Source organism: Oryx dammah, unplaced genomic scaffold, assembly GCF_014754425.2.
Source record: "Oryx dammah isolate SB20612 unplaced genomic scaffold, SCBI_Odam_1.1 HiC_scaffold_4, whole genome shotgun sequence".
NCBI lineage: Eukaryota > Metazoa > Chordata > Mammalia > Artiodactyla > Bovidae > Oryx > Oryx dammah.
Genome location: NW_024070188.1, coordinates 61,583,146 through 61,597,701, shown reverse-complemented (window position 1 = coordinate 61,597,701; position 14,556 = coordinate 61,583,146). Strand labels below are relative to the sequence as shown.

Below are 14,556 nucleotides of genomic sequence, written 5' to 3'. Positions count from 1 at the left end.
GACCTGGAAAAATGTCCAGAGTATAAAATAGATTCCAAGATAATATTATGTAAAAAGCTTCCTTTTTTCTGTTTTTTTTTTAATATATGTGCAAATTAAACATTAAAAAATCTTTGGGAGCAAATGACAAAAATGTTAACAGTGGTAATGTCTGAATTTTGAGATTGCAACTTACCTTAAATATTTTGTGCTTATTTTTATTTTCTGTTTTCTACACTTAATGTTTATCATCTAATTTATAATCTTCTGAAATAGATACTCCAATAGCACTGAAATTGACCGATAAAACTAGAAGCTACGTCATTGTAGTTTAGTGTGTTTCTTGAGCTTCAGTTACCCAGAGAGCCTTTGAGGGGGTAGATGGATGAGTCTGATAACTCCCCTCTGAAAGTAATGCTGTTAGAGAAGTGTAATTGATGTGTTTGTGGCTTAGGATGGGGGCAAGCTCTTCTGTCTGGGAGAATCCAGATAGAATTCATAGATGAGGGTATTTGCCTTGCTTCTTAACAGAGATGACTGAAGAGACATTCCACAGAGGAAGAAGAAGTAGGCAGGAAAGGGGAAGGAAAGGAAATCCCGAGGCATGTCAAAGGGACAGCAGATGCATCCATTTCATAAAAACATGGGCTGTCTGAGGGAGCGGTGGGAAAAATTCTCAAAGTCGGTGGAAACATTGCCGTGCTTTAATTGGGAAGGTAACTGGGAGACATGATAGATACTTGAGCAGGGGAATGATAAGCTGCTGGAGCCGGTTTTTAAGGCAACTAGTCTGATGGAGCATAGGAATTAAAGAGGAGAGACTGGTGGAGGTGAGAGCGGTTTTGAAGCCTGGCAGTGGAGACAAAGTGCTGATGCTGGTTTGAGATCAGCTGTGTGCCCAGAGGGTCACGTGTGCGTGCGCCATGTGCTCAGTCATGTCTGACTCTTGGCGACTCAGTGGACTATATATAGCCCGCCAGGCTCCTCTGTCCATGGGGTTTCTCAAGCAAGGATACTGGAGTGGGTTGCCATTCCTCCTCCAGGGGGTCTTCCTGACTGAGGGATTGAACCCATGTCTCCTGTGTTTCCTGCATTGCAAGAGGATTCTTTACCCGCTGAGCCATTGAAGTTTCCCAAGTAGAAACTAAACTCTATTCTGTGTGATAGCAGAAAGCTGCAAAACTTGAATACTCTTGTTTCCTAGTGATTTGCCACAGTACCATGAATCTTTTATAGTCTGATCTTGCATGTAAATTAGATTATAAAATAAGAACTTGTACTTTGGATATATCACACTCGAAATTTTTACATCCCTCCATCCCCCAACTTCTTTATGACATTTCTTCTGAGAACGGTGTAATGTCTGGAGCTGGAAAGTGGGAGAGGAGTGAGTGCTTATAGTCTGGAATATAGTCATTCTTCAGTATCCACGGGGGGCTTGGTTCTAGGACATACACCTGGCTTCAGGGATACCAGAATCCACAAATGTGCAATTTCCTGATATTTAATGGCATAGTATTTGCATAACCTGGCACATCCTCTGTATACTTTAAATCACCTTTGATTACGTATAATGCCTAATACAATGCAAATGCTAAGTAAATAGTTATAAATGCAATGCACAATATGTGGCAAATTCAAGTTTTGCTTTTTGAAACTTCCTGGATTTCCTTTTTGGGGGATGATTTTCTGTGTGTGGTTTGTTAAATCCACAGATATAGAACGTGCAGCTACAGAAGGTCGACTATACAAAAAAAGGAAACATCAAATTGTTTTTGTAAATTCAAAGTTGTGTTTTACAAGAGTTCCTTGCATGTATGGATATATATTTTAGTTCTCTGCAATAAAACCTTTGACATTTTGGCTCCAGATTCTGAAAGCAAATACGTGAAAGATAGCATTGGTTTGGGTTGAGAAAATGAACAAATATCCCTTTAGAAACTAGGTCAAGTTCCTTATTTTAATTTCTGATCTAATTCAGGACTCCAGCTGTCAGACTACCCCATTAATCCTCCACTGGCAGTGAAATCCTCTCTAAAATACATTGTAATTAACTTGAAGGAATTGACAGCAAAAGATGGAAAGTTCAGATAATATTTGTTTACAAATTTCCCACATGGAAGTGGACATTTAAATTTTTGAGAAGTCATTAAAAATGCTTAAAGAATTTTGGCAGAGACTTTTTTTTTTCCCACTGAAAAATAGCTGACCCTTTTTAGCAGTTTCAGCACCCAAAATCTAGACCTGAAAACTTGATTTTGCTGAAGGGTTTAGTATTAGAACTGTTGCTTCAAGCATAGCAATTTTTTGTTACAATTATCCTTAAACTAGAGTGCTTCACAAGTGCCACAGGAAAACTGGTTATAGCCAGTGATATGCCTAGAGGAAGAGGCTTGAGCAAGTTTGATTACAGCTAAGGGGAAAGATTTCAATGTAAACTAAAAGTATCTCATTCATTTGTTAAGTATAGCTTTGTCCATTCCTGGGAAGTGTTGACATGAAAGAAAATTGTTTCCGCAATTTGAGATCGTGGAAAATTCCAGGGCGGTGCAAATATGGATTTTGAGAAACAGACAAGCATGCTATAACATACTCCCCAAAAGAAAACATTTGTGTGTGGAGTACGTTTTTAACTGAATTGAGTGAGTTTTCCTAAATAACCAACTCTTGTAGCTTTTGCCACTGTCCAAGGTACTAGTAAATGGGGGGCTGAAAAGCAGAATTTTCTTCTTCCAGGATCTTAAAGATTATGGCCTCTGAGGACAACCTAAACGGGAAAGAGAATGAGCCAAGATATCTATTGGGAAGGAAAAGAAAACAGTGCTGGTCACTATATAACAGTTAAAATTAACAAATGTTCTCCCAAAGCCTACTACTTGCTGAACCCAAAGGAAATGGGGAAAAGCAGGAATTAAGATAAAGAAGGGGTCTTGGAAAAAGTGGTAGGCTACAATATTCCTAGACCGATATTGGGGTTAGAAGCAGTTCACGTATTTTCAAATAAGACTGGTCATGCTTAAATCAATTTGTGGAAGATAATGAGCTGAGGAACTGGGTCTTTTAATGAATTATGTATAACAAATCTGATTTGTAGCTATTGAAAACTTCAACAAAAAGCATAGATTCCTTTATAAAATGAATCTGCTTTTACTTTTCAACTAAATATGAAACAAATGAAATCTATTTCTAAGTGAAGTCAAAGTCGCTCAGTCATGTCCGACTCCTTGTGACCACATGGACTGTACCCACCAGACTCCTCTGTCCATGAGATTCTCCAGGCAAGAATACTGGAGTGGGTGCCATTTCCTTCTCCCTATTTCTCAGTATTTGCCCCTTAAAATAGCAATAGGCATGGTCTCAGTATTTTATAGTAGATAAACACTAAAGTCTACCAAATACCAAGATTTTAAACTGTACCATTTTGATAATTGAGGTAATGAAATACAGTATATGTGATTTTTTTATCACATACAAAATTAAAAATTAAAAAAAAATTTTACACATAAAAAATGTTTTATGTATAAAATATGTTTAGAAACATATTTTAAATTCTTATAAATAATGATAATATACTATAAGAGCATTATATTTTCAGCCCAAAGGCTTAGTCTACCCATGTTCTTGCAATTATTTGATAGAACAACTAGTTCTTCATCTATATATTTATATATTCATCATTACATGCACACACACACACACACCTCCCCCTGTTAAGAAGTGCAAAACAAAGTTGGATCACCCAATTCTCTTTGTTTTTTTTAAAAAAAAAAAAAGGTGGCAACATTACCAGATGTCTCATGTCTCATAGAATTCTTCTATTTATGGATATACTAGTTTATTAACATTTAAATTTCATCAAGAGTTCAAGTACATGCTAGTCTTCTGTTCAGATTTTTGAAATGAAGATAAAATGAACAGACAGCTTTGGAAGAGTACATTATGTTTAACACTTGCATAATATATTCACCAACTATTCAATCTGATAGGTGGTGTAACTATACACTTAAGAGCACAGGTATAGGGACAAGCCCTGGAACTGGAGGAAAAACCCACCATTCAGGACTAAACAGAAGTTCTTGGTTACTGACAGAATCTCCCCTTGCCTTCAGGCTTGAGTCTGTCAGTGTGCTAAAAACCACTCAACTCAGGACAGTAACAGGATCGATTGGCCAGTGCCAGTTCTCATTGTGGCAGCTAGTCTGAAGGGAACAGGAGGCTGAAAATGTTGCAGCTGAAGTGCAGAATGGGTGGATGAGAGAGGCCATCTTCTAAAGATCGCTGATTTCCCAAATGAGTTCCTAAGATGCTTTTCTCAAACAGTCATAGAATTCTTGGCTGCAGCTTGAAAGATTCTATTTTATAAGAACTGGTTTTTCTCTTAGTAGCCAAAAAGTTAAGGGCGGGGGTGAGGAGGGTGGGACGGAAATAGGAAAGAAAGAAGAACAAGGAAGAAGCAGAGTGGTAAGTGAGCAGATGAGATGGGAGAAAACAGATATAAGAGCTGCCTATGTGCTTTACCCTGGTGAGGGCCTCTGCAGTTTTAAGGTTTATGGTGAGACTCAGGATGGAGCAGAGAGCTGATGAATCATCATCTCAGCCACAGAGCAGTTTTAGGAGGCTGGTGAGCAAAGCAGGTAGTCGGTGAGCGGGTAATGAATGAGCACACAGAGGGGAGAAGGCGCATTCCTCAGAGTTCTACAACTGCTCTGCCAATTTTATAACTCACCAGCTCCCATTACAAAATATATATCACATTTTGTATTTGTTAAGAATGATATGGTTTAGATTTAATAAACAGATTCATTTCCCCTTAATTTCTCAGGATTCATATATTCCGTTGTAAAACTTGTAAGCTTTCCAAGTGATTTCCATTCTCAGAAGTTGAATAATAAACTGTCAATTCAGCCTTCATCCATCTGCCAGTATTCTGCATTGATAGTTTTGCTGGTTATTGAAAATGAAGCCAAAAATAGACTGGCAGTCTTGAGAAAATGACAGTAACCATGCATGTAGTTGGAAATGTGCCTCTTTCCAAGACCCTCACTGTGCAGCTATGGTTTCAGATGACACATTATTACTGTACCCACTGCTCCATGCACCGGGACATAGAAATCTCCTTGAGCCACTCGTCACATAACAAAACCCTCTATTCTCTTTCCTCTCTTGTTAGCATTCAGCTGTTTTTCTGGATGAATGCCCTGCCATTTAGTTAACGCTGTTGTTCCTAAGGGGAGAGTGAGGCACTGTCTCCATGCAGCGTCACCTCCTGTCTCTCCCCGCCTGTCTTCTCTCCTCGTGGTACCAGTCCTTTCCTGTCAGCAGGCAACAGTGGCCTGATGCTCCCGGGTGCTCGGAAGCGACAAGTCACCTAGCTGGAGGGCAGAGATTGCCGTAGAGCGGAGTGTGGGGACTGAGAGTCCGCCACTGACTAGCTCACCCAAACTGCTCTGTATATCTGAGTCTCCTCATCAGTAAGCTTAGCATAATAGGGTGATTTGCGAGGTCAGACCAATCCTTATGTGTAGGACCTTAGAATAATGACTGACTTAATAGGCCATCCACAAGCTTAAGCTATTATTTTTATAATTTCCTATGGCAATCTCTCTGACCAGGGAAGCATGGCTTAGACAGATTGCCATAGGAAATCATGAAAATAATAGCTTAAGCTCAGACAGTAAAGAATCCACTTGCAGTGTGGGTGACCTGGGTTTGATCCCTGGGTTGGAAGGATGCCCTGGAAGAGGGCATGGCAACCCACTCCAGTATTCCTGCCTGGAGAATCCCATGGACAGAAGAGCTTGCAGGCTACAGTCCACAGGGTCGCAAAGAGCCGGACATGACTGAGCAAGAAGCACAGCACAGCACATGGCAATCTGTTACGTGAGGCAGTTTTTTCCCCACCAGCCCTTCTCTTTCCTATAAACCTCAGACTTGCACACAGCTGGTCGCAGTGTGGAAGGATGGATCCACAACAGGGGAGGCAGTGTGGAGAGTTCCTGAGGAGCTGATGGAAGGTAGAGAAAAGGCTTGTGGTAGTTAGCCAGAAGAAGGGAAGAGAAGAATCTTCAAGAAGTAATGGCAGCATGTATACAACTGATGGGGACAGGAGAGCCAAGTCCAGGGAAATGCAGCCAAATGCCATCCTCCATGAGGCCAGAGAGGAGAAGGCAAAGCAGACAGGCAGCCGGTAGTGCTGCTGATCTGTGGTAGAAAAGCAAACCAAGAGCCAAGAAAACAGAGGCGCTGAAAGAGTTACAGGATCAGATTGGTATTCTAGAAACACCACAGCTGTGTTGATGACTGGGTTTTGGCAGTCAGGATTTGGACGGCCACAGAACAGCTAGGAGGTTCATTTAACACCGCCCTGTCCTCTTAAAACTGGGTGCCTCTAATCTGAAATTAAAAGACGCTTACTCCTTGGAAGGAAAGTTATGACCAACCTAGAGAGCATATTGAAAAGCAGAGACATTGCTTTGCCAACAAAGATCCATCTAATCAAGGCTATGGTTTTTCCAATAGTCGTGTATGGATGTGAGAGTTGGACTGTGAAGAAAGCTGAGCGCCAAAGAATTGATGCTTTTGAACTGTGGTGTTGGAGAAGACTCTTGAGAGTCCCTTGGACTGCAAGGAGATCCAACCAGTCCATCCTAAAGGAAATCAGTCCTGAGTGTTCATTGGAAGGACTGATGTTGAAGCTGAAACTCCAATACTTTGGCCACCTCATGTGAAGAGCTGACTCATTTGAAAAGACTCTGATTCTGGGAGGGATTGGGGTCAGGAGAAGAAGGGGATGATGCAGGATGAGATGGCTGGATGGCATCACCAACTCAATGGACGTGAGTTTGAGTGAACTCGAGGAGTTGGTGATGGACAGGGAGGCCTGGAGTGCTGTGATTCATGGGGTCACAAAGAGTTGGACACAACTGAGCAACTGAACTGAACGACCAAGAGACTGAACTGAACTGACTGAATCTTTAATGAACTGGAAGATAGATAACTGAGCTAGTTACATTTGAGTCTAAAGTATAAATATAAAGATTCTGAGGGAGAAGTGAAAGGATTTTTTTTTCAGGTTGCTAATAAGAATTATTTTTTATTTGATAAATTCATGATTCCTGTCTTTGTTCTGTTTAAAGGAGTTGTGAGATAACTCAGGGTATGAGTTCTAACATTTATGGAGCCCTACTAAATGTATCCCTGGAGGAGGGCCTGGCAACCCACTCCAGTATTCTTGCCTGGAGAATCCCATGGACAGAGGAGCCTGGCAGGCTACAGTCCATGGTATCACAGAGTCAAACACAGCTGAAGTGACTTAGCATATGCACATTGAATGTCCAGGCATACAATTGTGGGAATGGGTTGATATTTTAATAACATGCCTCCAAATTTTCTGAAATTAATAACCAACATATTTCTTTGGCCAGCATACACTCTGTCATGCATTTCATTGCTTTAATTGGACAGAATTGGGAATTTGTCTACTTCTTGAGACATTTAGGCTAATCACATACCAGCCATTGTATCACACATGAGCAGAGAAATGTGTAGGGGATGTTTAATACCCACAGTACCAGTGTTGTGAACATTGACCTCCCTTTCCTGTGGAGTCAGTTCTGTGTCCCTCTCTTAGGCAATAAGGTCTTTGGGGAGGGAAGAAAGATAGTAGAACAGTGGAGCAATTCAAATATGTTTCCCCCACCTGGAGAAGATGCTCTGCTATCCAGCCTCCCTACCACACTAGCCCTGCTCAGAGGGGCAGAAAGAAGAAAAACAATCTGGATTTGGTGCCACTAGAGTTGTGGTTTTCTTTAACCAGAAGTAATCTTGCCCCAGACCCCCATGGGACATTTGGCAGTGCCCCCCCAAAAAAATTTTTTAATGGTTTTGACTATGAGGAGGCGGGTGTCTGTAGGCAGTGCTATTAGATATAGGAGGCAGAGGCCAGGGAGGCTGCCACACTGTTAAAGCCTCATCCCCTCCCCTGTAGTCCACAGCAAAGAGTTATCCTGTCTGAAAGGTCAGGAGGACCAAGGCTGAGAACTCCTGCACTGGAGATCCTGTCTGTATTTATTTTGTTCAGTCACTAAGTCATGTCTGACTCTTTGTGACCCCATGGACTGCAGCACTCCAGGCTTCCTTCTCCTTCACTATCTCCCAGAGTTTCTCAAACTCATGTCCATTGAGTTGGTGATGCCATCCAACTATCTCATCCTCTGTTTCCCACTTCTCCTCCTGCCTTCAGTCTTTCCCAGCATCAGAGCTGCTTTTGAAAATGCAACGGGACTTGTTGGCAGGAATGATGGTACTTAGGCACCTGTGATGCTAGGCCTCTGGAGGTGTTGGGATGGTACTAGCTACCACTGGTATTCCATTGGTTCCTACTAGGTAAGTCTTTAGTTTCAAGGGCATTAAAAAGGGTTTGTTGCCAAGTTCAGTGGATGCTTGAACTCCTACATCTTATAAATCCTATGTGTCCAGTCTCTTTACTGAGGCAAGTCCTACTACTCAAAGAGGCTTGAAATAATTTGTTTTCTTCTAAACAGCGTATTTCCTTCCCCAGATTGGACCCATGGATCATCCAAACTCATGAAGTTCATTGGTTTTAACTCACGTTTTAGCTCAAGTATTCTGACTCCCATCTCACAGTTTTAAATTCTGTAAAGGCACAGTGAGGACTTGACATGATCTTTTCTCCTCAGATTCCCCTTCTGTGTCCCTAGACAAAAAGTCCTTTTAAAGATAGTTACCTTTAAAGGTAACCTTGTGATAGAAATGTTGAATTCGGAATTCATAATGTAAAACTCATCACTGGCGTAAAATATTTTTCTAAGGCCCTGTAATTAATTTATCCAGAAATAATTTCTAAAACTTTAGTGTTTGTTTATTGATTCTTCCTCTTCACTTTGAAGACCTTCAGAATTTTTCAAAAGCAAGTCAATCTTCTGGACCTTCTGAAGGAGAGTGAAACTTCATCTCATGTGGTTTCCCAACGGCCCCATGAATGTTCTCAGTGAAGGGAGGGAAAGAACAGAGGTCTCTCTGCTTGACTGATTCTAAATGATTGCCTCTCTCAGATGCATTTGGTATGGGAACAAAATCAGCCATAATCTTCGGGGTCTTAAAATGCCATCTTTAATACATTAGGAAACCAAAAGGCAGAAGAATTTGAAAAAACAGTAAATACTATTAGATGATCTTGGTAAACATTTGTTCAAATGTGTTTAAGGCACATCCTGTTTGGGGCCCAGGCTGATTTTAAACCCTGTGACTGAACTGATGTTTAACAGCCATTTCTTAACCAGGAAAGGCCTCCCCTTCTCCCAGCCCACACCCATTCGAGCTTCACTGGCTCTTTTGAACAGAAGCTGTTCTCAGTTTTTACTTGGTTCAGTGAACAAGGTTACTGTTTAGAAACAGTGGCTGTTGAGTCATATGTCTCCTCACCCTTTTGCCTTCTTCCTGAGTGTACCTCGAGCTGCATGAGAGATGATATTAATACTTGGGATGATTAAAAGTTCTCTTCACTGATCGCTTGGTCTTTGCCTGGCTGAGAAACTCAAAGCAGGAAGAGGGAGACATGCAGATATGTTGCAGCATATTCAAGAAAGAAGGGTTTTAGGATGGAAGACACTAAACTGGCCTGTAAGTTCTTGGGCTCAAAATATGTTTCGAAACTTATTAATAAGGATGTGTAGGAATCGGGCAATCTTTAACTCAGTTTGAGACACTAACACTTTCAACAAGTCAAAGTACAGAGTAGGAAATCTTTTAATAGATCTTTTTGTTTTGGGGGGTAGGGAGGACTTGGTTTTAATGTTTTAAGAAAAAGAAGTGGGAATTTTAATTAAGTGAAACATTCCCTGTGCTCTATAGAAGATGGATATATACTTTATTGTCGTGCAGCCATGGGATAGCTTCTATGAAAATTCAAGGCAAATGATATTATTTTCCATTTTCCATGTTTGTGCTTTTTTCTTCTTTGGCAAAAAACAAAGTGAAAACCCTGAAACAGCTCCTAGGGTCTCCTGAGTGCTGGAGGTAGACCATAGTAGCAGGCTACACATATAATTGCACTGCTGTCCAAAGAACATTTTAGCACGTAATTTATTGATGCTTTCTTATTGTTTTTAATATTTGTATCTGGATTAGATCATGAAGATTTTGAGAAATGATTGTTTTCTTATTTTAGGGGAGTATGAGGAGTGCTGAGGATTTTTGCTGATTTAAAAAAGGTCATACTTCTCTTGCCTACCTCTTTGGTTTTTATTTAGTGGTGGTTTTTTTTTTTTTTTTTTACCATCAAAAACATTGCCTGCATTTTCCTCTCATATCATTCCTCACCGGAATGCTTCCATTTCCATGGTATGTAAATCAGTTAACTCACATGTAGGCTTCATGGGAAAAACTATAGTGATCAGAATCTTAAGCACTACATTTTGGAGAGGTATTTTTATCACTGTATTTTCTTGTCTAGAATTTCCTATATGTACTGGATGCTTTATCAGATTTAATTTTAAGAGTAGTAAAGATGCTTTATTCACTAAATTATTTGCCCTTTTAAAATATTGCCTCTCTTCATTTGCATGTATACTATTTGCAAATTTTATAGTAAAAACACATCTAGGAAAGAAAAGTGAATTGTACGTGGTGTCAGTATCCAGTAAGCATTAAGGAGATGGATTATGCTATAAATAAGTGGTTTGCTTTTGGTGTTTTATGATTATAAAATATAGTCAAAGAGGCATATTAGAAATATCTTGAGAGTTGGATCCAAGCCTACATTTTAGCTCTGACACTAGTTTTGTGACCTCAAACAAGTTAGTTATACTGTATAAGTATGTCAGTATCATCACTGCATAATGGGAATAATCTAACTTTCAAGGCTGTATATATGTTAAAAGAGAGGCAAAATGCCTCACCTAACTGGCTTCTCAGAAAAAAAAAAAAACAAACTGGTATTATTATATGTATTTTTTCAGTTAACTCACTTTTAAATTCACTTTGTACATAATGAGTCAGAAAAGAATATCTTTCTGTGTGGAAATCATATTTACATACAGTATTCAAATATTAGGATAAGACAGTTAAGCGTTGGGTTTCATAATGAATTATTTAAATGTGATAAATAATATTGGTTGAATCAAATGAAATACAGGTTATTCAATAAGAAAACTGGATAAATATCCAATAGATAAAATTGATATTGAGGGGGAGAAATTTTTTCATCCAGAAAATTGGTCAAAAATCTTAGATAAGTGGTTTTAAAATACTAAATTATTCTTTTTTAAAAAATACTAAAATATTCTTTTTTAAAAATAAAAAGATTAAAAAATTTTATCTTTATTTATTTGGCTGCACTGGATCTTAGTTGCAGCATGCAGGATCTAGTTCCCAGACCAGGGATCGAACCCAAACTCCCTGCATTGGGGATGTGGAGTCTTAGCCACTGGACCATCAGGGAAGTCCTCTAAATTAATCTTAGATACTAGATTTTGGTCTCTTCCAATTTCCAACTTTTAATTTCATATTGAGTAGACCTTAGAAAAGCTTCATGTTTCCATAAACTAAAATTTCAGTGTGAAGACCGTAACTGTATCTGGAGTAGAGATGAAGGGTGACCTCTGCTCTGTACACTTCACACAGCCCCTCCAGCTCACTCATGAAAGTCCATCCCACGGTGGGAGCAGAGCCTGTCGCCATGTGAAGCTGCTTGGGAGTAAGAACCTGTAAGAGCGCCCCTCCCCCCAACCCCAGACAGGAGTTGCTGTCTGTTGTCCTTCGGTCTGTTCTCACGTTAGCACTTACACCAACTGAGGCTGTCGCGTTCATTTTGTTCTCCCACTCTAGAGTGAGAGCCACAGGGCCAGGGAGTTTGGGCTTTGTCTGTATCCCAAGCACCTGCAACAGTGCCTGGCAACCAGTAGGCGCTTAGTCAGTTTATCAAATTAATGAGTCGACCCCTAGACTTCAAGAGGGCAACAAGGTAAGGAAGGCCAAATAACAAAGATACAGTTTTGTATAAAATCTGCACCAGGGCACGCTAATTTATCCTGTGGTTGACACAGAAGTGGAGCCTTGTGCCAACTTTTAGAAGAAAAGGAAGTCAGTAGAAAATGTTACTGTCCTCAGTTAGACATGTGCCAAGAGCAGAAAACCGAAAAGTTTACTTCCTTTATGAAAAATAGGTAAATCAAGGACTCTAGAAAAATAATTTTGTGATAAAATGCCAAGTCACAGGCCAGATAAACTCCCTCCTCCCCTGCACCCTCGGTGAGGTCAGCGCTCAGCTCCAGAGGGACAGCCCCTCCCACACACTCCGGAAGCATCACACAGCCCTGTGGACTCAGCTCCTTTACCAGGAGTTTTATGTAGGTGTAGTTTTCAGAAGCTAAGAATCTTGTTCAGTAAGACTTTCACAAAACACTAGCCATTCTCAAAGTTACACTAAATCTATACCTCTATCAAGAAGATAAATTGCTGTACTGTAGAGTCAAAAGACCAGGTTTTCAAACTCTATTCTAAGGCTGTCTCTATAACCAAGGGCAAATCCCATTTGATCTCTGAGTCTCAGTCCCCTCCCCTATAAAAGGGCAACAGGCATACCTACCATAATCAAGTTAAGATGGTCAAGTGAGTTTATACACAAGAAAGTTACTTGTAATCCATTAAACAAATTATACAGTGTCACTTGAATACACATTAAAAAAAACAGGGCAAGTTCTTTCCTTAAATGAGAATTTAAGTGCTTTATAACTTTAAATTCTGTTATTTCTCAGAATATCACTAATTAAAGGAGCAAACCCCATCAAAACAATAAAAAAGACTAAGGTACAAATTTAATGCCATATTTGAAAAATCTAGAAAACTCTATGGCATAGCAGTTAAGATACTAGGTTTTAAAGTCACATTGATGTGGATTTTATTCATGATTTAGCTGTTCACATTAGACAGATTTCTTAACTTTGAGACTCAGTTTTCATCTCTGTACAGTGGGTAAAGTGTTACCTAAATGCAGGCTTACTATAAAGAAAAAATTGTGTGAGACAAAATGCTTAAAGCATGTAGTACAGCCTTGGAACATAATAGATGCTCAGTAAACAGCAGTTGCATTTGTAGTTATTTTAATTCTTTATGAATATCACTGGGTATATGGTTTGCCTTTTAAATGATATGGTACTAAACTTTTTAAATGTATTAGCCACTATTACTCTGTATAGAAATTTGCTAGAAATTTCATGAGAGAAAATAATTCTACAGTCTTTCAGAGCTCTTACTTTACTGAGCCTGATTTTTTAGATTAGGTGGTCTTTGAAACAAGCATCAATACAACTAAAAGTTTTCTAATATAATTTGCTCACCTAAAGCTTGAGGGATCTCAAAGTATGTTAGATTAAATAGACCTATCTGTAACAGAACACAAAACTCATAAGGAAAGAGCAGGGGCAGGGATTTTCAAAGAGAGGAGTTTAAAATTCTCTTTCTAGGAAGTGTATGTTGCTAGGGAATGAACAAGAACGGCATCAAGGTAGCAGCACATATTGTCATGCAACCTAGAGATATTTAAGTTCCAAGATTCATTGCTCATAGTCCAAGATGTAAGTCATGTATTAAAAGTCATTAATCCTTTCTCAGCATTTCACGGAGTCATTGAATTAAATATTCTCTGAACTGACATTTTAGTACTGAATTGCAAACATCAGTGTACAGTCTTGATAATATTTCTTTCTCTTATCAGAACCTCTGGATGACGTGAATAAATGAACCTCAAGCCAACTTTAAAACTTAGGTTAGCATTTTAATACACAAGAACCATTCTCCATTAACAGATGCTTTTCTATAAGACCTACTTTATTTTAAAAGACAATGCCATAATCCATTTCTGGTCATAATCTGGTTATATAAATGCATTTGTAATGTCTTATCTCAGACAGCATAAAATAACATTACTTGAATAACAAGTAACATGTGATGAAGGACCAAAAAGGTAAAAGCTAATATTTAAGCTTTCTCCTTACTTGACTTAATATTAACAGTGCATGGTTTTCATGTTTTTCTGTAACACAACAGTTATAAAGTCCTGAACTAAAGATTAACATCTTTGTATAACATTATTAGGAATTATTGTTTTGAATATTTGGATTTTGAGTTTTACTTCTGTTAATCAAAATACAGAATTCAAATATACAAGCATTTAAGTGTGAGGTTCTTATAATTCAGTGCTGTCGGTTTCACCCAACAGTAGCAATCAAGTTAAAGAAAGCAAGTAAGTCTGAGGGATTTTAGTTGGACTCAGTATATACCATTTTAACAAAAGAAAGGTGGCTTGGGCTTTGAGAGATGATATACTGTGGGAAAGTGATTAGGAAATAGAGCTAATGGAAGATGAGGGTTACTATAGTAGGATTGTTTATGCAAACTCATCTCTGTCTCTGGGCACGAGTCGTTCTCCTCCTCCTGATACAGGAGAGGGGGACACCATCTCAGGCGATATTTATGCCCAGCTTTTAGGTGGGTATGTGCAGAGAATTCTTTCCGCATCTGTTGATTCTCAATGCCTTCAGCTGAAAATGATACAAA

The 14,556-nt window shown here is 39.2% G+C and overlaps 1 protein-coding gene across 9 annotated transcripts in view; it reads left to right on the top strand.

Moving 5' to 3' along the window:
- The window catches only part of MAP7 (microtubule associated protein 7), a 177,535-nt gene that overhangs the window by 66,533 nt on the left and 96,446 nt on the right, over window positions 1-14,556 (top strand). The window contains exon 1 of one of the 9 annotated variants that reach the window (XM_040239303.1): window positions 9,384-9,621. The exons of the other annotated variants lie outside the window; for them this stretch is intronic. Within the exon in view, the coding sequence (XP_040095237.1) occupies window positions 9,600-9,621 (22 nt within the window). The 5' untranslated portion in view covers window positions 9,384-9,599. Of the gene's footprint in view, window positions 1-9,383; window positions 9,622-14,556 lie in introns of those variants that run through there. 9 annotated transcript variants of the gene reach the window in all.